The sequence below is a fragment of the Mercenaria mercenaria genome, chromosome 8, assembly GCF_021730395.1.
Source record: "Mercenaria mercenaria strain notata chromosome 8, MADL_Memer_1, whole genome shotgun sequence".
NCBI classification, from domain to species: domain Eukaryota; kingdom Metazoa; phylum Mollusca; class Bivalvia; order Venerida; family Veneridae; genus Mercenaria; species Mercenaria mercenaria.
The window spans coordinates 34059839-34087507 of NC_069368.1; the positions used below are offsets into that span (position 1 = coordinate 34059839).

At 35.4% G+C, this 27669-nt stretch overlaps 1 protein-coding gene across 3 annotated transcripts in view; it reads left to right on the forward strand.

The window, feature by feature from the left end:
* The first annotated feature begins 2994 nt into the window (after positions 1 to 2994).
* Positions 2995 to 27669, forward strand: part of LOC123566611 (spatacsin-like) — an 87179-nt gene continuing 62504 nt past the window's right edge. For 2 of the 3 annotated variants that reach the window (XM_053549704.1, XM_053549706.1), the window contains exons 1-12: positions 2995 to 3204; positions 7331 to 7476; positions 7947 to 8159; positions 9115 to 9682; positions 10342 to 10468; positions 10728 to 10878; positions 11555 to 11845; positions 12456 to 12661; positions 13168 to 13347; positions 15581 to 15789; positions 17047 to 17252; positions 18160 to 18400. In XM_053549704.1, coding sequence (XP_053405679.1) covers positions 2996 to 3204; positions 7331 to 7476; positions 7947 to 8159; positions 9115 to 9682; positions 10342 to 10468; positions 10728 to 10878; positions 11555 to 11845; positions 12456 to 12661; positions 13168 to 13347; positions 15581 to 15789; positions 17047 to 17252; positions 18160 to 18400 — 2747 coding nt within the window. In that variant the 5' untranslated portion in view covers position 2995. The remainder of the gene's footprint in view (positions 3205 to 7330; positions 7477 to 7946; positions 8160 to 9114; positions 9683 to 10341; positions 10469 to 10727; positions 10879 to 11554; positions 11846 to 12455; positions 12662 to 13167; positions 13348 to 15580; positions 15790 to 17046; positions 17253 to 18159; positions 18401 to 27669) is intronic. The other variant, XM_053549705.1, reaches the window with a different exon arrangement.

Sequence of the window (27669 nt, forward strand, 5' to 3'; positions counted from 1 at the left end):
CTCAGTTATGCGTTTACCTAAGACTTTGATGCATCGTTTTTGGACTTGCATCTATTTAATATTTTTCATGGCAATGTAAAGCCTAAAGTTATTAATACACTAATGTTCGGATACTTCTGACTGTCCTTATTTCAGTGTTTTACATTATATAGTCTGGTGTTTGTAATGGTGGCGTACTATGGTGTTCCGTTAGAGACAGCGTGTGCTCCCTACATAAGCTACGAGGGCGAAGCGCGAAGTTATAACCATCGTAGCTGCGGTTCGCCATCATATCTTCGCACTTTACATGTCCCTTATAAACGCTAGGGTACGGTGACCAATTTGAAAGGTCGATCTAAAATCTTTGACGATGTATCAATATATGTCCCATTTCTTATTTATTCCAACTCTCTCTCCGGCTTGGCGCGGACTAACATACAAGGTCCCTTAAAAATGACAGGAATGCCAGGTAGAGCTAGGTAAATTCAGCAGAATTCGTTAAAATCCTCGCTCAAAGGAAATTGACGTGTTAAATTTGAGTGTACAATTTTGACTCGGAAATTTGATAAATATCGCTCTGAAATGCAACAACATTGTCGTCTACTCGGAATATTTACAAGAAAAGAAAAAAGAGGAACTATAATAACCTTTAAAGCTGTAAAAAGTATTAATTTTAAATAGGCCTATATTAAAGTGTAATAATGGCATAAATTTTGCCGTTTTATTGCAAGTCAGTGGTATCACCTTTTCTTTGATAAGAGTTTTCTGTGGTGCATTTTCAAATGTTAGACAATGTCATTGGAACTGCAAGGGTGGTTACAGAAACTGTTTTCTAAATTATAATGTTGAGCAATTCTAAATATACCGTCAAAAGTTGTGAATCAGTCAGTAATTATATGAATTCACTTGGCCTACATTTCCATTCATGCCATGTCGTGAAAACTGGTGCGCTTTCTTTGCAAAATATTCATACAGTTAGTTTATTATATGATTTGAATCTACTTTTTATGCCGAATAAGGCACATATTGAAAAATAAGCTCCATCGGAACATATGAGAATGTATAGTATATAGAATACTAACGAAACAATATACAAAATACAAATTAGAATATGATAAAGAATACAAATGAAAAATATATAATTAAAATGAAGATTTATGTATTTATAGGATAAAGCTGTAAAAAGTATTAAATAGGCCTACAGCAACTAGCGTTACTGAACATACTCATATACAATGAACTCAATTGAGCCGTTTAGACATCAAAATAATTTCCTGGATTATGAAAATAATAACTTACTGTAATGGATGTTATATAGTAAGTTTGGCTTATACCACTGATCTCGTGTTTCAATTTTTCTTTAATTTATCAATACTCTCCCTGTCTGCTTTCGCGCTTCTCGGGTTACTATGACGTTGGCGTCTAAAACAATGACGTTCCTGACGTTGTACGTCACTGTGACGTTGAAAGGAAAAGAAAGACGTCTTCATTTAATACTTATATTTACCTTACCTCATCACGGTCGTTGTTGACGGGTCCATAATGGCGCAGTGTCCCCCGGGTAACAGGAATGTCGCCGCGTTCAGAAGTTGACATCTAGTATTAACGTCATTATGGTGCGGGAAAGGTGCTGCATTGTTTTCAGATCGATTCTCAAGTAGGCCACCTAACTATGGCATTGTTGATCAAATAAGCAACACCGTTGAAATGACACTTATGAGCCTGTAAACAGTATTTAAAAAATGAAAATAGGCCCACCAAGATATATGAAGAAAAATTATATAATATAAATTAGGCAGTCTCCGAAGTCCTAGGATTCTAGGAATACGGAATCCTATGAGGACAGGCTAGAATTACGGAAGTATTTAAGAGTCATCAAATATATGTTAGGACATGCATAAATGATTTTGTAAACTTACTTATTTCACTTGAAATAGCGGTTTTAATGCCTGTCGTATTATTTTTTCAATTGTGTTTCAATGTTTTTACATAATTGACCAACTACATCCGGGCCACACCACGAGGAGGCGCCCAGTTCATGGCCCGTTTTTTTCTTTTTCTTTTTGAACAATTTCCCATAAAAGTAATCGTTTTTAAATAAATTCATTGTTGTATTTTTTTTTTTAGAGTATGTTATTATGTCATATTCATAATTTTGCTTTTTTCTTTCATTTTTCATTGTTTCTTCTCTATTTTTTCTTTTCTTTTTCTTCTTTTTTTATCTATTTTTTCTTTTAAATCGATATTCTAAGTGAAATAAGTAAGTTTACAACAATTCATTTATGCATGTCCTAACATATATTCGATGCCTCTATGATGCTTCCGTAGTCCTAGCCTATCCTCATAGGGCTGTGTAGGAATACGGAACTTAATTAATTCCGTAATCCTAGAATCGGACCGTAATCTTTGCCATTGCCTATAAATTAAGGTCGCATATATGCCTCATATAGTCATATAATGGCAAAAAGGCACAACCAAGCCGTATATCAACTAGTCCCAATCCGTGACTCTAGTTCCATTATTTATGATAAATGTACCTAGTTTGCTATCCTTGGAAGCCGTTGATATAATTGTGCTTATAATCAGAAGAAATCTGCATACCTAATATCCATGCATTAAAGATCCCACTTAATTTGCGCTAATTATAGTGCTAATTGGCATTCATCGTGTTTCTGGTATTGTCAATTTGCAGGTGGAAAAAAGTTAGAAATTGTCAGACTGGATTCGCAGGCTACTAGTTTGCTAGTGCAAAGAAGTATAAATAATTACGCATTTATTTTATAGCTACTAAATTCTTCATTCCAGTCTAAATTATTTCTTACAACGGTGCATAACCAAGGAGATACATAAACATCTTTTGCAAAACGCCTTGAAAATCATCATTTTTACAAACTATCGTACAAAATACCTGTTGCATAATGCTATGTTTGGACTAATTTAGTTGGGAGTGAAAGAGGCACCAGGTCGAGTTGTAGTGAGGACGAAATCAACTAGGAAATCATGTGACTTGGACAAAATGGCGGAAGAAACACGGGAAACAGAATCGTGTTTCAGATTCATTTTGCAAAAACTCACTCAGCAGCATGAAATACAGAAGTTAAAGACCTTCAGATCTTGTATAAAATCCAGATGCTTTGTTGCTCTCCTGAATGATAATCGGTTAATTATCAGCAGTTTCCAGAATGCGGAAACCAACGCAGTGGAAGTTGTTGAAAATGTGGAAGGGTTAGTAGATTTAGTCAGAGGTGTCTGAAACAGGGTTTCAGAAATCCCATGTCCGAAGCCCAGGGGGTACCAGAATATTCTGCGGGGCTACTAAATATTTTTAAAGCGTTCCCTGCCAGGCTACCTTAAAACTCTGTATCGAGTCACTGTATATTATAAGCCTGGATACTTGCTCATCGTAGAATTCGTGGTGATGCTATCCAGACTTTCAAAATTGTTAAAGGTATAGATGACTGTTCCTTTGAAGATTTTTTCTGTTATTCATCATCTACAAGAGGACACAACTTAAAACTTGAAAAGCCCCGTTGTAGAACAACCTTTTGTCAAAATCAGTTTTCACGTAGAGTGATTGACATGTGGAATCGGTTGCCTCAAGAAGTGGTTGATGCCAAGGATGTCCATAGTTTCAAGACCAGACTTGACAATCACTGGCAGGGAGACATGCTGTACCAGTTTGAGAACAGAATAGATGTTGTCAGGACAACTTTTGTAACTAAGTACTCTTTATCTGTTACCAACACAGCTACCAAATTTGTTTTGAGAACTTACAGTAATAACGTCATAAATAAAGTCCGAAAGAAGAGGGGCTTAAAAAGGACCTAGTCTTTACTTCAGAGCCCAAAATCATCCTACAGGTATCCTACAGGTATATTCTAAGCTTCTGTATCTATATTTTACTGCTTAGCAATTGTTAACAATTATGACTAGCAGGCCTGTTGTCAGGGATAGCTGTTAAAAATAGTAAAAACACAGAAATTATGTTCATTACAAAGATAAAGTAAAAGAACTATTTTACAAGCCAGGTTAATAAAAGTAAAAAGCAGGAAGTTGAATTAAAACTGATAGTTAAGGCAGCATGAAACAATTTTGACAGATCTATAATCTTCTTGTTTATCGACGGATACACGCCAGGGCTTTTCATCAGGGAATTGGGAAGCGGCCTTTGCCTTTCAAATTAGGAAATTTATGCGTGACAGTTGTCCATTTTGGGAAAAATAATCAGCCGCAAGTAAACACCGAAAGACAAATTAAATTTATCTCCCCTGAAACACAAAATAAATTCCAGGTCATAAAACATAACAGATTAGACTTGTAATGTGGCACACATGGTTCTGAGTACTGTTATGCTCCAGTGCAACAAAAAGCCAATACCAGACAAAAGCTTCCTCTTGAAAAACTTAAATGTAAACAAACGCTTAACAATCTGTTTTCATGATTTTGGGAAATCTTACCTTGAATTTTGGGAAATATCTCTGCCATAGTTGGGAAAAAATGGTATATTTTTGGATTGGGAAGAGGCCTTATATAGGCCTCTGTAATGTAAGATTGAAAAGCCCTGCACGCTAGAGGTATTAATTATCTTACCACCTACTGTCACAATCGACAAACAATTGTTGTGAATGATTTATGCAATGGATGAAAATCTCTGAAAATTGCAAAAAATGTTCGATTACTTTTGTAAACCAGTAATTGTTTGGGTTTTTTTGATTTTTCAAAACAACCCGTGGCTTTTTGAAGGGGAAAATGTAGAACGATAAACCCCAGAAAGGGGAAAATCCAAATCATGATGACAGGCACAGTATCAATTTGCAAGAACTGAAGCCAGTGTCTTTATGAATTTGGCACCTGATGAGAAGTGAACACAGTTAGTGTGACATATAATTATCAGTCCAACAGCTAGCTGCGCATAATTGAAATTGAAAAATATATAAAAGCCAACTTGCGTAAAATTATTTACTATGTATATTATGGAACATTTCTTTAAATTCCAAGGGGACAGTATGACCTTCTTTAAGCGAACATATAACAATTTTAGGTGGAATTATAGCTACTTTTGGCTAGGGGAAACAGCCTGTATGTAAGTGTACACAACTGTAAAAAATAGCCAAAAAATTCACTGGAAACTAAAGTGTATTAAATTCAGTGACGTTGAGTGTATCGTCCAGACATCAGAAATGGCGGGGCACAAGTTAAGACTGTTAATACTGTCAAATTTTCTGCCCTGCAATGTTGATCATTTGTTCAAAGGAATGTTGCCTGCTAATACATGGCAAAATATTGATAAACAAATATGCACAAACAATGAAAACCTCAGCCATGTGCATAGGTACCCTAATTTTGTGCTTTGTCTTAATTATTACTTTTTGAGCCAGTTTGCCTAAAAAATTACGCTGAAACTTTTCAGAATTAATGACATTAAAAATTTAGTTCCAGACATGGCATCTCCTTAATTAACAAATCAGAAAAATATTAAATTTACTATTAGCTTATCTTTAATTTTGAAATAAATGTTTCTGAAGTTTCAACTTTTTTTAAGCAGTTATGTTCTTCAAATAAAAAGTGATATAAAACACACATATTTCTTATATTTCTTTCAGTTAAGCTTTTACTTTGTCTTATAAGATTCATTTCAATTGAGACTGTAATCCTTGATTTATAATATTATATTTACAACAAGTTCAGCTGTCTGTTTGTATATTTTTTTCCCTAATTCACTATAATTCATGTTTAGATGACACAGTTATAAAAGTTACATGAATTCCTTTGAAATAACTAGGAAATTCCCTGTACATTTCAGTGGGTTTAGATTTGATTAAGGATGCGCCATTTCATATTCCACAGTATAAGAATTTAAGCAGGTTCCATGTATTTAAGCAAGCAATGCATAAGTTTTCACACAATAGATTTCCCATTTTATACATAAAACATAAGCACAGGACTCAGTTATTATTCTGAAATAGATTTTTTAAAACTTTTGATTGATTCAACAGTGGTCTTACTACTTTACACCTTATGTGCGACAAAACCCATACTGCGATGACAGAAGGTGTAATTTTGGTGTCCTTTCTTTAGCACTCTTGATAGATTTTGGTCACTCTGTTGGGTCCCTAAGTTTTGACTTTTGTTCCTTTTGTCTTTATTTTATATATAGGGGGTATTTCTTTTAAAGATTAAAGACTTCTGGAGTCTTATAGATTATAGAGTTTCAGACTCTTGTGATTTATTTATAAATCTTCAATATTTTCCAATACAAAAGTGATTGGGAAGGATTTTTCGATAAGAAACAAAATTCCTTTGGATCCCTAAAACGAACTTGGGATTTTCAGTTTTGATGGGCCTCAGAAGCACAAGGATACTTCTAGCTACCATAGCTAACTTTTGTCTGAACAAGATTATTGGCTTGGAAACAGTAGGCAGACATAATTCCTTGTTTTCTGTCATTATTTTTTTCTCAGAAATCATTTGACATAAATGAAATGAAACTCACAGCTCCTTATAAATCGAAAATGAAGTGACATATAATAGTGAATTCCTACAGGCTCAAATCGGATAATAAAAGTAATTTTTGTCCCCTAAACCCAGTGGCCAGACATATATATTAACAATCCAATGCTGTGTAATGTTGAGGAAAAATTACAGAACAGTCATTTGAACCTTTTTACACATCTATTTAATCTTTCAAGCTGTGTGTACTGAAGATGATCTGACTGAAAGCAGCAAAAAAAGCAATAGAATCCAACTCTCTGTAACTGGAATTTCATCTTACAGTCCTGAATACATGATAATTTAATGAGATAAAGAATAAAAATACAAATATAGTGCAAAAGTCTTCCTTAGATAGACCCCCAGCCCCTACATTTTGTGAGGTAAGGTTGTGAAAAAAAGTAAGCTACTAGTATGTCATCAGCACATAGAATGTAATGTAAGGTTTAATTCTTTCTTCCTCATTTGGCACCTTAACCTTTAGCATGCTAGATAAATTGTCGTCTGCTGGAAATGTCGTCTGCTAAAATTGTAAAGTTCATTCAATTTGCTCCAAAATTGGAAGAAATATTGTCAGAGTAGCAAACAGCTTGGAACCTGATCAGACGCCGATTTAATCGGCGTCTGATCTGGTTCCAAGCTGTTTGCAAAGCAGGCTAAGGGTTAATAACCATAAAACTTACTATAAATACAGACCAATGAAATATCTTTTTTTCTCATTGACATAAAGAACAAACTTCCAAATGATCCATATCAAATAATTGCACGAACAATGCAGTATCCAGAAATTGATTCGGTCCAGATACTGCCTTGGTTTCATCCTTTTAAACTTTGAATTGATATTTTTTCTTTGATTTTGCAGATTTGCTATACAAACTGATGTTGAAACATTTGGAAAGGGACAAATTGCTGTCATAAGTAAATCCAGACAGTTACAGATCTATGAAAACAGGGATGGCAATTATACCATACAAGAGGAGATTGATATGCAATCTGCAGTAACCAAAGGTAGGCATTCATCAGTCTTTTGGTCAGTGACAGGAAGCCTTAGTACAAATATTACCTAGTCTGTAGTCAGGCTTTATGTTTTTAGCATATAAAATGACTCTACAAGTCATTCAAATTTATATAAGTCTATACATTATGTCCCCTCACCTTTAAAACATAGAATCAGACCCAAGACAAAATTTTGTTGAGATTATAAGTGTGAGAAATAAAAAATGTAGAAAGATTAATGAAGATTATCTAGTTGGTTAATGGTAGCTAGATTGCTTACAGCGGCATACAAAATACCTAGTAAAATGTTTGCATAAGCATCCTTATTGCAGGTGGTAACAGATTGAATGTACTTAACATCAAGTTGGGCTGTATTTAATTTCAGCACTTTGATATCTAACCAACTGCTATCTGTTTTTTTAAGTTGAAACGTTGATGTTTATCTGGAAGCATGTCCCTTTAACTTCACACTTTGTTCACAGCAGATATTCCGGACATGAAGTCAGCAGAGATAGCACTTTTCAAAGGAGAGAATATCACCATGTGTATAAATGAGACGGTCCTCCTCCAGCTCGTGATCAAAGATCACCAGTGCAATGTTATCTCAAAGATCGTCCTGCCAGAGTCTCAGAATTATGTAAACAAGTACCTCATCATTGGTGACATATGTGTCGTTCTTGACACAAACAGGTTATGTATCCTTTACAAGATCGTATAGTACATGTAGTTGGTAATTTCACTATTAATTTATAATATGAGGCCAAAAAAAGTGTGCTTCGTGGTGTTGGCTGTCAAATTTCTTGGCATGGCTGTAAAAATTTCAGTAGGTCAAAGGTCAAGATTAGTTTGACCTAAAGCCATTTCCTATGTGTTTGACTATCAAACATGGTGGTTGCCTGTAGTCAGATGATAACCTATATTAGTTTTTCAGTCATTAGGTCAAAGTTCAAAGTCACAGCATACTAGAGACTAAAAATAACCTGTTACCTTTGCAATTTGTTTGTTTCATTATAAATGTAGTTCAGTTTTGTATGTTCCCTGTATTAAAAAAACAACATCATTTTATGGCAAGAAATTAGGGTTAATGGGGAAAATAGACTGGACCATGTTTTTGTTTTTCCTAAGCTTAAGTGACTGTAAAGTACTGCATTAAAATGATACATATTTCTGCTCATAGTTGACTTTGGTTTACACTGAATTATTATAGCTGGATTGCAGCTTAAAGCTTATTTGAATCTCTTGTGTTTACTTCTTGGAAAAAAATGGTTATTGTTGCCACATGTCAAGGTTGGGGTCATGACCCCGGTGGAACTCAAAAGCATAGTGATCGAGTTACGCATCAGACACCTTTGGCATCAGACCAGTGTTCCCTTTCTTTGCCATTTGTTTTTATGCAACTGTTTGTCTGTTTAAAGCATTTGCTTTAGCTTTTATATGTTTTGTGTAGGTTAGTGATAAACTTTTTTTATTACCATATCCAAGAGTTTATAGGCATAGTGTCGTCTTCTTATATTAAGTATGCAAATTCAAATTTGGTGCTAATTTATCTTAATCATGAAATATTTATGATACCTTTTTTATGCACATACCAAGATAGTATATTTTTTTTTAAGAAACCTCTACAGTTTGTTTCCTTTACTGTGCCAACAGTATTTTACAGTGTGAGTGAAGGTGAGGTGTTAAGGGTGATTGACTTGAGTTTACTACCATTAGATACCGCTTCGATACAGGCCTGGACTGTATCTGATCACTTTACATACCTCGCTCTTGTCCTCCAGTCTGGTGATATACACCTCATAGATCTACAGTCATACTGCTCAACTTCTCCACAAGTTCTACAACAAGGGAGACGATCCCAGCAACAGAGGGACCATTCATATTTAAGTACTTGCCAATACGGTGATATTCCATGGAGGGAGAAGTTATTATCAATGCACAGGTTCTATAAAAGTAGTCAAACACAAACATATCCATTGGCAGCTCCTAAAATTTCCACAAAGAAACATTCAAAAGTTACAGGATTTTGGTCTAAAACCAAACATGAAGCTGAAAATATGCAGGCATATGTAACTGTTTTACGTGCAGCTGATAGTGTACACGGATACTGTGTAGAAGATATATGCCTAGATGAGAAGTCAGTTTCAGTTGTGTACTGCTACAATGATGTCTATGTTATGTGTCAGCGTGAATTCTCCTCACAAAAATGGAACTTGTACAGGTAAATATGTTACCTTTTGACATTTTGTTTCATTTACTTCAGATATTTTCTTCAATAATGACTTTTGCATGCAGTTTTATAAAATAGTAACTACTGAAAGGAAACTTGGAATTTTCTGCATTTACACACGCAGTTCAAACGCTGTTATCATTCCATTTTGGGCAAAAGTGAACATTCTCCATGGGCCTCCATGCAAACTGTAAACACAAACTTGTACTCCTCTCCAATTTATATCTTATATTTACACATATATATATATAGTTTGTGTTTTCCATGTCTTTTAAAAATGTTTTAATTGATCCATTATGTTGAATACCTATGAAGCTATTGATCTTTTAAACAGCTATCAGCTGCTGTTTGAATAGCAGTGGTTCTAAGGTTGCATCTTAACCCAGACGTTCACCAAGCCAGGTCATCAATGTCAAGTAAAGATGAAACTTAGCTTTAGCACTTCACTTTTTGGGAGTTTATGAATTGCTGCATACAAAATGTCTAGAATCGGCAATTTTGCGAACTTTTTGACAAATATATCCGCTTAATGCAATATTTTTCCTATCATTAGTTGTAACAATGTAATATTTTCCATATCAGTAGTTTAGACTGTTTTGACTGTGCACTATTTTTCATATCAGTAGTTGTGACAGTGCAATATATTTCAGATTAAAAGAAGGAGAGAGAATAGTTTTATCAAGAGATGCTAGCTTACCACATGCAGTTATCACAGAAAAATATCTTGAAGGGATGATCACTAGGTCTGGAATGGACCAAGAACAGTTTGTCAATGAGGTAATAGTAATACAGCTGAAGTTCATTTTTAATTGTTCTGTAGGTCCTCTTCGGCTGAATGGTTAAGGTCGCTGACTTTGAATCACTCGCCCCTCACCAATGTGAGTTCAAACCTCACTTGGGGCATTGAATTCTTCATGTGAGGAGGCTATCCAGAGTGATGAAGGCTGCATTTATTCTAAATAATGATTTCACTGTACAGTCTACAGAAAATCGATTGAAGTTAAGTGCAAGTTTATGTCAAGTTTTATTTTTTCAGTTGATGGTGTATGGTGGTGCTGCTCTGGCAGATACAGTGTGTCATCTGAACAACTGGGGCAGATCCTCTATGCCCATTCACACCCTTCAAGTGGGTCTCAAGCATAGGCAACTAGATACTGTTACCTTCTTTTTGAAGAGTAAAGAGAAAAGTGAGTACAATAACTATAGTGTATATCACTAGGCAAATAAAAATGTGTTTCTTGTGCAGAGGTTTTGCTCTGTCGTGAATCATTTTGTAGCAGTTTTATCAAAATTTATGGAAAAAAGTTATCTTCCTTCAAGTTACCTCCTTAGAGGTGCTGATTTGACACTGTGGCATCATTTCTTTGATAGACTATTCAGTATTGTAACAAATTTCATAGATACATTTTATGAATCTTACACATTTATATATGTAATACAGAATATAAATAAATTGTTTCTGATTGAAATTCTTCACACTTCTTGTTTTGAGGATAACACTTTTATGTCTCCCTTCTTTATTATAAGAGGCCTTTGGCAGAATGGTTAAGATCGCTGACTTTAAATTACTTATCCCTAGCTGATGCGTATTTGAAACCTCATTTATGTGTAAATTTTTTCATGCAGGGAAGCCAGTAGTTCTACCAAGGTGCCCGAAACAAAACATGTAGATTGGGGCACCTCAGGTATTCATCTTTAATCAAAAGCTATAAAAATTTCAAACTGCTTTGGCATAAATATAAACCCAATAAAAACAGAGAAAACCTATGAAAATGTGTTTATGAGATGTACGTTTATATTTGTACAGGAATATAAATAATAAAACTTTGAATGACCATGAGAATTTTTTTGTCTGTTTTCAAGTTTTTACATCAACACATTCATCAATGTTGATAAAAGATAGGGAGGGATCGGACACCCCTGCAGGAGCCCCTTACTTCAGCCATGTTGACACTCTACTCCAACTGGAACCTGCCGTCAATCTGATCCTTGACACTATAAAAGGCACAATAGGGGACAAACACTCTCACATGTTTGGAAAGGAGGTTTTAGATAGCAGCATGGATTTCCTGTATGAATTACTCCTGGATAGTTTAGCTGTATCAGAAACTGTAATCACAGAACAGGAAAATATAGATTTACAACAAGCTACAGGTTAGAACACAGTGTCATATAGATATAGAATCTGAAGATGTGTATTAACACCATGCATGGGAAAGTCAAAAAGTTGTTCTTCTTATTCCTATTAGCAGGTAGCCTTTGTTCACAGGTTGAAATGAGAGGTTTATATACATCTGTTGTGTGCCTTCATGCCATATTGGCAAATCTAGAGCAATAATGGCACAGGGGCCAATGTGAAATTAGGTGTGTCATTGTGGCAAAAAGGCACACACTAGCTGTTTATTGGCTTTTTTATTATATACATATATGATGTAGATGTGAGAATGCACTGATGTTCTGTCAGTGACCAGAAGTATACAAGAAACACCATTTGGCTCATTTGCCAATATTACTTGAGCAAATCAAATGGCATTTGTGTAAGTTTAAAGTCAGTCTGTTACTGTTTATAGAAATGTGTATAATAGAAGACAAGTCAAAGCAAATGCATAAAAATTGTTAAATTGTTATTGAATACATATGTGTGATAATGCACATAAGAATGAAAGGTTTAGTTTCAGTTTTTTTGTGCAAAATGTAGCATGTTTCAATTCAGTTCCCAGATAAATGTCATTCATTGTGTAACATATATATGGCATTGTTTCAGAAAAATTATTAGAGTATATAGAGAAGACAAGAGAGTGTATACGGATGTTAGAGCAGAGGACGGTGTTGAGAAGCAGTAGTGAGAGTACGTCGGTCAGCAGTGGGTCCGTGACCAGCCCAACCAGTATCAGCACCAGCACACCATCAGATGGCCTGGCTCCAAACAACACTTCTTTATTCTCAAACTGGGATCAAATGGATATTGAGGTTTTATGCATTGTCTTGTTTCCAGTATTTTTTATAATTGTTTATTTTTCCCCCACCCTAGAACACAGTGATGTAAGGATAGAGTTATTGACTGCTTAACTCAGAGGTAATGGGTTTGATACCCAATGAAAGTTAGAGTTACCATATTCTTCCTAATAACACCCCCTTTTTCCAATAAGAAATTGCTGGTGTTTTGTTCTCAAAAAAGAATTTTAGCATTATTTTGGTTACAGTTTACAAAGAATTTTTGTTATTCTGGCTATATCTACTTAGTATAAAATTAAAACAATGTAGTTTTGGAAACTAAACCCCTTAATGCCACCCAACCTCCTGTTTTGCAAAATGTGTCTCTACTGTGAGTGTTTACTTGGAATGACATTTGAACTTTTGGTTTCTGTTACGCACTAAACCATGTCTAGTATAGAAAAATAAAGTCTAAGAAAACACTGCTTTTTAAGACAATTTACATCAATATGTGATGTTTTGATTCTGTTCCACTCCCACAGACTGTTATTGAGGATGGTGTAATGAAGAATGTCATACCAGACCTGCAGCAATATCTTCTTCAAAAGAAAGAGTATTCAAGGGCAGGCTACTCTGAGATAAAGTCTACATGTGTTGCACTAGCTACCAATTATATCAAGTATGGCAACATGGACAAGGCGAAAGAAATATTCATGAAACTAGTGAGTACAAGTAAAACATTACAGACAAATTGATGTTCTTTTATTAACCCTTACCCTGCTAAATTTCTATAATGAACTTGTCCATCTTTCTGGGGTCCTGACTGAATGGCAAACTGTGCAGACCATGATCAGGCTGCATGGATGTGCAGGCTGGTCTTGGTCTGCACTGGTAGCAAAGGCAGAAACACTTTGCCACCAGCAGGCTAAGGGTTAAAGCTCTCTGTCACTGTCTCTTCATTGAAATGATGAGTGTGATCTACAGATTTTGGGTTTGATTGGAAGTTTTACTTTTCATTGGGATTTAATTTATGGATTGACTCGACCATGAATTCCAAGAAAATTGGTCGTCCATGAATATTAATGATTTTGCAGTTTTGGGATTTATTACATCCTCTGTCTGCCAATGGCCGCTAATTTTTATTTTACCACCCGAAATTCTACACAAGAAACAACTGCAATATTCACAGTTTACTACATGTTTATTTGTACATTTTAGGTATTATGACATTCACATAGGCTATACTGATTATAGGTGCATATGATACTGCAAACAACAACTTTAATATGTAATTCACACTTATTATAAATAGTTTGGCAAAGTTTGGCCACTCCATTGTTTGTAGTAACCCTGTCGACCTGGAGGAAAGCAGACGCGCCCGTAAAGCACCACATCATTACTCCACGGTTTGCTGTGGAAGCAACAATCAGCACCACACGAACGCAAGGGATACCACAGTACACCAGAGTAAATTAAACACCCCCATAACTCGACGGTTGGCTGTCAAAGTAATGAGGAATATTTAGCGGACCAACGGAGCAAGGCAACGTACTGTGATTCTAAGCAAAGCGAGCAAGGCTACAGTACACCACAATATTTAGCGGACCAACGGAGCAAGGCAACGTACTGTGATTCTAAGCAAAGCGAGCAAGGCTACAGTACACCACACTATTTAGCGGAGCAACAGTACACCACAGTAAATTAAACATTCCCCATAACTCGACGGTTGGCTGCCGAAGTAATGAAGGAATATTTAGCGGACCAACGGAGCAAGGCAACGTACTGTAATTCTAAGCAAGGCAACTATACTATAATGAGCAAGACTATGACACAAACAAGGCTATGACACATTTAAGCAAGGCTAGTCAGATATTGCCAAAGCACTAGAGCAATACCTTTTACACAGTAACATCCGTACTATGACAATGTTCGAAAACACGCCCGATCGCCCCTGCGGTCGACAGAATTTTTCTCGGCCCTATATATGTTAGGAGTGACATAAGTATAAAAATAAAAAAGATTAACTTAAATTTTAAATGTATTTTAAAAAATCACTATCTGTATAATTTAAAAAAGTCTTTTTGTCCTCCATCCATAACTTGATAAATTATCATCTAGGTTTCTCATCATCAGCCATCTGGAAAAATGTTAATACCAAATTGGATTTGTCTGTTTCACGATTTATTTGTAACCCAGGAATCTGTTCAGTTCCATATCTATGTAAGGTGCTTGCATTCTGTTCACTTCCGATGTTAGCATCCAAATGGCAGCATATCATCTGTAACTTAAGTACTTCACAGAACAGTCAGATTGCCATAGCAGAATTTAAAATGCAATAATATAATTAATTTTAGCATAAAAACAGATTTTTTATTATTATTGGGGTGTGGCGGGTGGGCAATTTAACATCGATCTGAAACGCTAGCCAGTACACCTTAAATTCAGCTGTGAATATTGCACGTGATATGAAGTTAATATAACGCTTGAGTGGTTCCCAGACGCTAAGGCGTTCATCATTACTCTATTATGTTTAGACAGATAACCAATAAATCACAAAACTGGATTACTTGACAACAACGATAGTTTCTAGTTTACACACCTAGCAACAAGATAGCCATGAATTTCGTTAGAAAATAAATGTAATTATTTTTAGGCAAAATAATTTTTATTATTATATATGGGAATTTACTACAGGTGTGTTTACAATTATTTAAATCATAACTTGTATTTTGTCAAGATCATTATTTTTGTTTGGGACTAACTTTCATGGTTGAGTGAATCCAAGAAATGACATCCCAATTAACAAGTAAACTTCTCATTCATTTTGTTGTCAAAATTTGATGACCATGAACTTAATATACCCACGCAAAGTAGCCATATTGGCCCAAACCAAAAAATTCCTAGCCCACCAAATTAAAAGATTTTACAGTATCTCAGAGCTCTCTTGTATTTCAGGGACTAACAGTTTCAGAGGAGTTATGGAAGATAGCATTGTATACTTTAGACATAACCATATGTAACTCTATCACTGAAGAGCTTATAACAACATCACAATTGAATAAAGACCAGATTGCCATGGTGACATTCTTTAAAGAACTGAATGTGATTTATCCATGTAGAAACTTTGAAGAAATACAAAAACGGCATCATCATGTAAAAGACAGGTGAGTTCTGTCCCAGCTTCTACAATGCATTGGTGGCAAATGCGCAGGCTGGTCTGGATCCATGCTGGTCGCAGTTGCACTATGTTGGTCTTCTCATGGTGCGGTTCAATTATAAAACGAAAGTTCTAATCCTATCCATGCAAATGTAATACATGTTATATAACTATGGTATATGTACATTTATGTGAAATAAATATGTTTCAACTAGACCAAAGTTGAAAAATGATTTAAGGTATTTCTGCACGTTAGTTAAACCTGAAGTGATGGCGTAACGTAATTTATCCAGAAAACGTAGAATAAAGCCTGGATTCGGCGTATGGATAAGAAAATAATTTTATAAATTAATGACAACATGTGAGTAATTTTATTAAAATAGCACTGTTACTATATTTCTAAAGTCAAAATATGATATTAAAACGTATGACACATTGAATAATTCAAAGTAATGACTCAAAATTAGCATGAAATATTCGGTCCACTTTAATCATGGTCAAATATCTCAAAAATAAGTACACGGACCTATACATTTTATTTCACAACAATATAGGCCGTATGTTTGGTCACAACTATGAGAAGTTTCCTCAAAACCTACACAGTAGAAAAATTCCTATTTGCGAAAATGTTATGAAAGTTATGATTTTCCTAGGCTTCCATTATGAAAAATTGCGTGATGTCCAAATTTTTCAAATCAGTGTAGCAAAAATCAAGCACATGACCCTATCTTTTTTATTTGCTGAATTTTCTAGGTATATTTTGAAGTTTTGAAAAATCAGAGTTTAATCAAATTCTACATTGTAGAAAAAAAATTGATCCAGACGTGCAGAATTACCTTGAGGTTCATAGATATGCCAAAAAGTGTTCATAGTTTGTAAATGGTATGAGTGTATTTGCTGTTATATTAAACTTACAGACACATGTTTAATGTGACCTAAAATATGATAATTAGTTAACAAGGCACCTTTGAGTTAAAGTTCCAGATTCAAAATCAAACATTGATCATTCCTGACAATTGGCTTTAAAGTTTCCACTTGTTCTGTCTAATGGAACATTATTGAGTAGTAAAATTGTAGTTTAATATTAAAATTTAGAATGTTCTAAGTGTTATTATAATGTACCTGTAGATCCCAGGGAGACCTTTCTAATGATATACAGAACTTTATTTTGTCGTAATGTTAGTTAGACATTGTGGAATTGAGACAGCGATTTCTTGGAGCCTGACCATGACCAGGTTTTTGACCATTGTTCATATTCTTACAGTGAAAGTCATGAAGTTCATAGATTAAAGAACCTGATCAACCAAACTTCCAAATTTGACTTGACGGAGAGTTGCGGAAATTTGACGTTCCATTCGTCAGAAGATTCGGGACAAAACCAGTACAATGAAGTGATTTTGGACTGGCTACACCACTGGGACTCTACTACCAGAGATCTGGTCCTACTGGATATTCTTCTTCATAAACCAGGTACTATAAACTTTCTGTTCATGTTTCTATATTTCTGTTGACTAGATAATAATTGTTATGATTTTGTTTTCGCTAATATTCACGAATAAATTTTCATAGAACATCCCTTCAAGTAATAAATGGTACTGCCCAAATTGAATGGTGGGCCAGTCCATTTAAGTAATATTTGTGAATATTAATCTGCATCTTGTGTTATTCGAATTTTTAACAGCACAAATATAGCTGCTGTCCCATGATATTGCTAAATAACACCTATGCCAAAAATACCAAATCAACTGTAATTTGAAACAGAACAAACAAACAGTTTCTTTGTTCCACTTTTTTGAGATATTAAAAGCTTAGTTTTTGCTGTCAAGATTAAATCATTTTGTAAAACTGTGTATATTAAGAAATTGTTACTTTTCGCGGGGGAATATTTAAGTGTGGATTTCATGGTTTCTTAAAATCCAAGAAAGTAAATTGCAATTGAACAGATAAATTTTGTATTTTATTAAATCAAAATGATATTATTTTCAAACTTTGAAATTTGTGAATTCTTGGTCTTTCCTGAATCTACAAATTTATGCAATTTTTTGGCTTCAAATACCATGCACTATCTACTTATAGTTTAACTAGTCTGAACGTCCAGTCAGCAGCCAAAGATTTTCAAATTTTTGACTCACTTACTTTTTGTTATGCCAGGTTACACAATACCTATTCAGCAAAGCCATTAAGTACATCATTTATTTGCGAAATATTGGTGTTGCAAGTAGGTTACAAATCACCTATTGACCTTCTTATATAATAAATACAGTTATTGCTTTCATTTTGCTGTACTCATTTACTGCAAAACTTAATTTCATTAAAAGGTCAAATGATCTATAACCTATATTGTCTTATATTACAATGAATATACAACCACTTGCAGGTTCAGACATCAGTAGATTTAATAAAGTTGTTATATGGGAATATCTCTTGTCAAGAAATATGGGAGATGTACTAGTCGCATGGATACACAACAGTTTCTCTGACAACCAAGCTGGCTGTGCTGGCAGAACAGAGCCTGGATGGCCAGTGACTCATCTGGGAAAAATAACAGCTGATTATGTAAATCAGACGGACCAGTGCACAGACACAACAAGAAAGCAGGTTCTGAAAGCTTTTGCTAGGTAAGGCTGTCAGTATTTTAGTTCTCCTTCTCTTTCATGATCTAATTACCCGCCCGCTTAGGTCAGTAGGGAGAGTGTCAGTCTACGGATCGCGGGGCCGCAAAGTCGATCCTCGGGCAGGGTATATATTCTCTGTGACGATAAAAGACATGGTGTCTGAAATCATTCGTCCTCCACTTCTGATAATTCATATGGGGAAGTTGGCAGTTACTTGCGGAGAACAAGTTCGTACTGGTACAGAATCCAGGAACACTAGTTAGGTTAACTGCCCGCCATTACATGACTGAAATACTGTTGAAAAATGGCGTTAAACCCAAAACAAACTTTCGTGATCTTTTATTATGCCACACGTAGCAGAAGTTGGGGTACCATATTTACCAGTGTGTAAGATGACTGTTATAGAAAATAGGGAATCCTTTAATTGATATCTTTAAAATAAGCACTGTTTTAGAGACTCTTTTTATGCCGCCGAAGGGAGGCATATTAGTTTTCAACTGTCCGTCCGTTCGTTTGTTCGTTCGTTCGTCACAGCGTTAACTTTTTGCATGAAGGCACTTTACTCGCAAACCACTGCACCCAGGACCTTCAAACTTCACCTGCTGATAGTACTTATTGCGTACACTACCCCTACTGACTTTGAGGTCACCAGTTCAAAGGTCAAGGTCACAGGGGCCAACATTGACTTTTTGCATGAAAGCACTTTACTCGCGAACCACTTCACCCAGGACCTTCAAACTTCACATGCTGATAGTACTTATTGAGTACACCACCCCTACTGACATTGAGGTCACCAGTTCAAAGGTCAAGGTCACAGGGGCCAACATTGACTTTTTGCATGAAGGCACTTTACTTGCGAACCACTTCACCCAGGACCTTCAAACTTCACGTGCTGATAGTACTTATTTAGTACACCACCTCTAATGACTTTAGGGTCACCAGGACAAAAGTCAAGGTCACAGGGGCCATTGTTAACTTTTTGCATGAAGGCACTTTACTCGTGAACCACTGCACCCAGGACCTTCAAATGCTGATAGTACTTATGAGTGCACTACCCCTACTGACATTGGGGTCAAAGGTCAAGGTCACAGGGGCCAATGTTAACTTTTTGCATGAAGGTACTTTACTTGCGAACCACTGCACCCAGGACATTTAAACTTCACATGCTGATAGTACTTACTGAGTACAACACCCCTACTGACTTTGGGGTCACCAGGTCAAAGGTCACGGTCACGGGTGCCAACGTTAACTTTTTGCATGAAGTCCCTTTACTCGCAAACTACTTCACCCAGAACCTTCAAACTTCACATGCTGATAGTACTTATTGAGTACACCACCCCTACTGACTTTGGGACCACAGGTCATAGGTCAAGGTCATCAGGTCAAAGGTCAAGGTGCTGTGGGGGCATTTGTCACCATTTGTGACAGCTCTTGTTTATAAATACTAAACATCAATTATATTGACTCACTTATTTTATTACTCAAAATAAAAACCAATTATCTCATACAACACTCTTTATTCATCAAGAATATGCATTGATACTTACAACGATAGTTAAACATACGCATGATACATTTTGTAATAATTTAATTAAATTCAGTAAAAGTATATTGACAATATTGGAGTTGATCGGCCCGCTCATGACTCAACAAGGGTCTCACCGTGTAGAGTCGTTTAAAAGCACAGCAAAATCCGTCGACCGAGAGGAGAACAGACGCACCAACCCAAGGCTTGCAAAAACAACGCAATCTGCGCAATCCATCGAACCTCGAATGTGAATCCAACCCAGCCCGGGTGTCACCGGGATGCGGTCAAATGCACAACCCTAGCCAATGTAAAGCGAGGCAATATAACACAACGGACCACAAGGCAAAGCAATGCAAGACACTTTGTACTTTGTAACAGGTATCACTCAAACAACGCAAAGTAACGCAAGACACTTTGTACTTTGTAACAGGTGTCACTCAAAGGCAAAGCAACACAAGACACTTTGCACTTTATAACAGGTATCACTCAAATGCAAACACACAACAATTTCAATTGAACGTCGAGCTACCATTCCACCCATTTCGGGTTTCACCGAGAATGAGCGAAAACCGCAACACGAGTCAATGAAAGGCAAGGCAAGGCAAGGCAAAGTGACACCACTGAGAGCAACGCAACATACGCAACACACGCAACACTAGGAATCGCCAAGTACTAGGGCAAAACCTTTTACTATCCAGTTAACACAAACTGGTAAACATATGATACCCCAAAGTACGCAACTTGAATGCAAACATACAGACACCGTATCCGCTCACCTCACGGCCGACAGAAATTTACCGCCAACATATTTATGAGCGACAATATCCATCAAGCCAGTATTATAAATAAACACCTTTTACTTATAGTATTATGACAAGATAAAGAAAAACTAATATTAAGGTCTATCAAATGTCACAGTTAAAAAGCCGGTGTCCTACATAATAATTGTTACCACAAATAATAGCAGAATTTTCTTAGAGATATCCAACTGTGATCACAAAGTTTTTAAGTTCACATAAAATAATATTTACGACAGTCAATACTTCCTATAATTATTTTCCTGTCCTTGAATTTCATGTCAATACGACACATTTAACTTGAAAAGTGAAACTTATTCTAATAATTTTATTACTTCACTATTGTCTTCTTGTACATTTAGTTTATATTTTAATATTAGAAATACGTATATTAATATCAATCAACTATCCCGTGCCTTTTTAAAGAAGTATAAAAATCTTTCAAATTATACTGGAGAGTCTTATACAAATATGTAGTCACGCCCATGCTAAACCGTTTTCTTAAATAACAAAATTTATATACACTGCATCAAAATGTCTCAGTTTTTTCTTCATAACACGGTATGAACATCTCACATTTGGAAGTCCTTGGTCACGTAACAAGATGACATCTAGCCCCGTCATACATTTTGATGGCTGGATGTGTTATCTTCTGCAGTGTTATTGCTCTCCGGTATATCACCCTCATCAATTTACTTTGGCACGGTTTAACCCTGCAATTGTAAGTTAAAAAGACGGCAGTACCTAACAACTCAGTCGTCAAGACCGGGTGGACAATAACAATTAACTTGAACTAGAACATCAACGTTAGCTATTGTTAAATAGATGGACTTTATGCAAATTTCCTTTACAACTTTGAACCAATTTCATTAAAACATTCCACAGATGATGTAAGATCAACATAAATAGATCAGTAAAGTGTATATAAAATACTGACAGAGTATTCTAGCAAGTTGTTAAAACTACAATACTAGCCCGAAATTAAAGATGCAAAGCTCTATGTTTCGAAAGTTTCCTATAAATACAGGGTGTGGCGGGGGGTAGTTTTGACGTTACCGACGGTGTAGCTAGCAAAATGTGAGAGAAACTGCACGAGATTATTGGTATTTATATTATATCGACTGGATACCAGTATCAATAGGAACCAGTTCAGATCAGCCAAGTGTAACAATATCGATGACACGTTTATCTACGAAAACAGACGACAATTTAATAAACTAGCAGACGGTAATTAACGAGCAACAATTTGAGAAAAATAAATTAAATTATTTTAATTCTAAAATAATTTCCATTATTTTATTACTCAAAATAAAAACCAATTATCTCATACAACACTCTTTATTCATCAAGAATATGCATTGATACTTACAACGATAGTTAAACATACGCATGATACATTTTGTAATAATTTAATTAAATTCAGTAAAAGTATATTGACAATATTGGGAGTTGATCGGCCGCTCATGACTCAACAAGGGTCTCACCGTGTAGAGTCGTTAAAAGCACAGCAAAATCCGTCGACCGAGAGAAGAACAGACGCACCAACCCAAGCTTGCAAAAACAACGCAACTGCGCAATCCATCGAACCTCGAATTGTGAATCCAACCCAGCCCGGGTGTCACCGGGATGCGGTCAATGCACAACCCTAGCCAATGTAAAGCGAGGCAATATAACACAACGGACCACAAGGCAAAGCAATGCAAGACACTTTGTACTTTGTAACAGGTAATCACTCAAACAACGCAAAGTAACGCAAGACACTTGTACTTTGTAACAGGTGTCACTCAAAGGCAAAGCAACACAAGACACTTTGCACTTTATACAGGTATCACTCAAATGCAAACACACAACAATTTCAATTGAACGTCGAGCTACCATTCCACCCATTTCGGGTTTCACGAGAATGAGCGAAACCGCAACACGAGTCAATGAAAGGCAAGGCAAGGCAAGGCAAAGTGACACCACTGAGAGCAACGCAACATACGCAACACACGCAACACTAGGAATCGCCAAGTACTAGGGCAAAACCTTTTACTATCCAGTTAACACAAACTGGTAAACATATATGATACCCCAAAGTACGCAACTTGAATGCAAACATACAGACACCGTATCCGCTCACCTCACGGCCGACAGAATTTTACCGCCACAATAAATTTATAATTTATCCGCAAAATTCTACGGCCTTTCAACTCTTCTTTAACAAATCGCATCTTTTATGTAATCACCAAAAAACTGTAGTCCTACTTTCTTATACTGTATCCACCTGACCGAAGCAAAATGTGGCATAGCATCAATATCGAGCCTAATTATAATGAATTTGCCACCTGAATAAACTAACTTGCGGTAGGCCATATATTACTAAATCTAATCTTACAACTTCCAAAGCTATGATTTTGTTATAACTTGCATCAACAATTAGACAGTACAAGCTCCCCTTTTAAAGATTTGGCTGAAACGGCAGAAAAAAGAAAAAACTGACATTTTACTCTAGAATTAACGAGTAGAAGTCCTGAATTTACGATCATTTCTCTATTAATTGAGATAATTAATGCACACACAGAAGACATTTTGTCTGCGCCTATAGAAAAATTTATGTGACCCGATTTCTACTCCTTAATTCTGAAATAACGGGGGATAGATACATATTTCATTGTTTTGAAATTTTATATACGCATATTTGTTCTCAACTACGGACAAGTCTGAAACTTGAAAAATTTGTATGTTAATCGTTGCTCACATAAACAAACCAAAGTATGATACAATAAACAAAGACTAACATATTTTCAACTCGTATTCCTCGTATATCGTGCACGTGAAGCAGTCGCATTTGACCTTTATTAAAAACTTTGTCGATAGAGCCCGCTTGTCTCGGGTAGCACAATTATTTCAACAGCCGTCTAACAGTTTATTTATGACGAAACCCGTATGTAAATGAAAAACCCGTGCAGTTTGTGAAATTAATTTAAAGCCCTGCTCCCGTCCTACATTTTAACCTTGAATCGTAAAATGAAAAAGCAAGAAAATCCCGACTATGAACAGTGACACCTGTCAAAATAGAGTCTATTTTATATATAATTCTATATGAAAACCATTATTTTGCGTGCAACAGTGTGGTACGTGCCTATTATAATCATGGTTGCATACACACAACAGAATTAATTGAATAGCAGCGGGGTAGGATTTTAAGCCTGTAATGTAAATTAAATTCGTCTTTCACAAAACAACATACACTATAAGAAAATAATGTGATGGGTTGATATCGGTCATTGTTAAGGTAAACGGTAAGTGATTTTTTTTTTTTTTTTTTTTTTTAATGATTCAATAGCTGTATTGTATGTACCGAGGTATAAGTGCTACTTTTATTTAAGTTGTAACAATGTTCGAACTCTATGGATCTACATCAGGAGCTGCTTATCTGAATCTGAATAACTTAAACCAAAAATGTCATATTGACGACCTGGTACATGTTCAGCGTATATAGGAAAGCAATAAAATCTGACAACTACATGATAGTTTGTACAAGATACTTATAACTGCCCTATTGAGGCAAAGAGCTTTTAGATTTATTACTTATTATTCAGCAGTTGTTTAATAAGTCCGATCCCCAAACCACAACCGCCGCTAAGATTGGAAACAATTCCGTCAATGTTATGTTTGCTGTAAATCCAGGTCTGTATCATAATCAAGTCATCAGTGACGGTGAAAATAAATACCAAATCGGAATATTCACCCGGGTACTATCAAAAGACAAAATTATAAATCTAGCTTGTAACAGAAAAAACTGAAATCCAACAGATTTATTTTTGTAAAAATCATAACATTGTTAATATCCTAATTCTTGTATGATGATATAGTTTTGTCAGACCAAAAACGGCGAGTAAAGATTGACCGGTAAAAATTGTCATCGTGACGAACCGGTACAATCTTAGAAATGTGACAATTTATTAGTGTTCAACTTTGATTTATGCGATTCTAAAATCTAGCAAACTATTCAAATGTTATGTACCTGGTTAAGTTACAAATGAAAGCGACTTTAATTGATATGTCAACGTCCTCGTGTATCTACAAATAAGTTTTAATTTGTGTTCGCCTGTGAATTTATGTTTTGACATACTTCTATGCTACATAACGTAAACTATTTATAAATGGTTAAATTGAACCTGCTGCGCATGAATGACGTAAATTGAGATCCGAAGTGACCTAATTATTGAACCCATTTATTTTAACCGTTAATAAGATCGTTCATTGTATGATAATGGTGAGTTCCTCTATATTCACCTGAAATATTTTTGTGAAATGAAACATTTTACTGAATCTTGAAATTTAGCAGTGGGACCGGCTACTCGGTCAGTTTCAATATTATTTTAAATTTGCGTATTGATTATTCTGAATTCAGTGAAACGTATTTAATTATTACTCTTAAAGTGAACATAGCAGTTCAATGAAATTAGAAGACAGTTTGTGTAAGAGATAAGATGTTCCAACTGTTATGTTTCCTAAACTGACAGAATCTGAGAAGTGATCCTTTATGAAAGGAGCTCGAACAAAAAGACGAAAACTTTTGGTTACTTAAAGACTTTATATGCGCGTTGAAATTTGTACACTTTACCTCGTAAGCAAATTTGCGAATAAAACCACGTACGATTACAGAAATTACAGTCATAATACATATGCATAAAAACTGATGTTAACTGGTTTAACCAGCATGTAATGGCCCATAAATTATTGTTTGACTTAGACCATGGAGCTGAAGTGCTTTGACGTAAAAGAAATTGATCGTCATAACTCGTGAATGAATAAGTTCTTCTAACGACGTGCGCGATCTCTGAAGTTATACATGTAATGCAATATCTCATCAATTTTGTAAGAATACCTGGTATACTGAAACGTAAGTGATGAATTCATTAGTAGATTTCTCAAAAAACTTAATATTTTTCTGTACATTTAATGCGCTAGTAGCTATTCAGATTAACTACCAAACCCTTGCAAAATACGGACTTTTGACTGTGCATTTCGGTTGCAATACCTAATTTATCTACTCGCCTTAACATTTAATTAAAGCTGACACTGAATCGCTACGTAAACATCTGTCGAGCGTAAAGTTTGTAAAGAAATGTCAATACAGTTCAATTACTAGGTCTTCGTACCACAAGTTTCAAAACAAATAATTCTCTACATGCAAAATAACCTAATTTTTGTTTATATTTTGTTTTAGCTTGAACTCATGTTTTTCTTATAAATATCAAAATATGAAAATCGTAGCTAGGATACAAAAACTAAATCTAATTTTTACAAACATGATGTTTACAAAAACGAACTGTTGTTAGACACCTGCTCCAGTTCTACCTTATAACCTTAAATTGACACTGAAAAAGCATGGAAATCATGACTATGAACAGAGTCGCCTGTCAAAATAGCGACTATTAAATCAAATTATACATTTGTGTATACAAAACACCTTTGATTTTGCAAGCTAAGTGTAGTACATGTTGCCTTATGTCATCAAAAGTTATATACACAGTAAAATTTGAAATAACCGTGGAACCGAGTTTTACTGATATTGTATGCCAAAATAGAGTCAAAAGGATAGCCTGTAGCCGCGTGCGTAGATATATATTTGCGTCGCCACACCCTATTCGTGAATATTATGAAAAAACGTAAGGATCTATGTTTGAACAACAAACAATCTACTAAATCTGTGATATTATTTTTCGACATACCGGCAGAAGATTAGTAACAACCGTCAACCATTCTCTTCTAATGCATCTGCACCTAGCATCCCTCTTGCCATTGTCCTGAGGAGCATACTGCAGAATATTTCTGTTGCAAGGATTCCTCCGAAATATAAGTTCCCGCCTTTGACCACGAGGCATTGCGATGATAAATCAAAACATGTAAATAGTTTTGACGTTACCGACGGTGTAGCTAGCAAAATGTGAGAGAACTGCACGAGATTATTGGTATTTATATTATATCGACTGGGTACCAGTATCAATAGGAACCAGTTCAGATCAGCCAAGTGTAACAATATCGATGACACGTTTATCTACGAAAACAGACGACAATTTAATAAACTAGCAGACGGTAATTAACGAGCAACAATTTGAGAAAAAATAAATTAAATTATTTTAATTCTAAAATAATTTCCATTATTAGATATGGCAGCACATTAGTTCTGATTTTTAAGAAGAAAAACCTTGTCTAATAAATAAGGTGAGTAAATATAGTATATCGTTTTTACCCACTTTGATCCATAATTAGATGATCCATAATTAGAAGTGTGCTTGATTTCAAATCAATAACTAAAGAATGCTTTAACATGTGGCTGTCAAACTTAATACAATGCTTAACAGTGGTCAGTAGATAATCACTATCATCTTACTGGGCAGGTAGATCAGGTTGGAAAAATAAGAAAACTGTTACCGATGCACAGCTGGAGCAGGCCAATGGGCCTACAGCTGCCAAAATGCTTTGGATAATTGTGTGTGGTCTGATAATAAGTACATGACACCTATTGTAATCGGGGTCAGTATGTCAAAGGTCAAGGTCACTGATACCTTTAGGCGGAGAAAGTTTCGAATCATTGACCTGAAAACATACGGTTGTTTGGCTCCATAGAATGATTAATGATGGCCTGTAGATGAAACCTGTTGTTTGTTTAGTAATTTGGTTGGAAGTTTTTGCTATCAAAGGAAGAAGAAGGTTGGAAGTTTGCTATCATACAATAAATGAGAAAAGAATATGTACTCAGTGACCTCCGACAGGCCATCATATTTCACATTTTGCTACTTCTGGACATTCTAAAAAGTTTAGAATTTGATTTAGCATAGTTTATTCCCAGTGATATTATGAAATGATATAAATTTATCAGACTATTTCTTATATAATTGTAGTAAAATATGAATCAAAGTTGTAGTAATGGTCAAGGTAAAAAACTTTGTAGG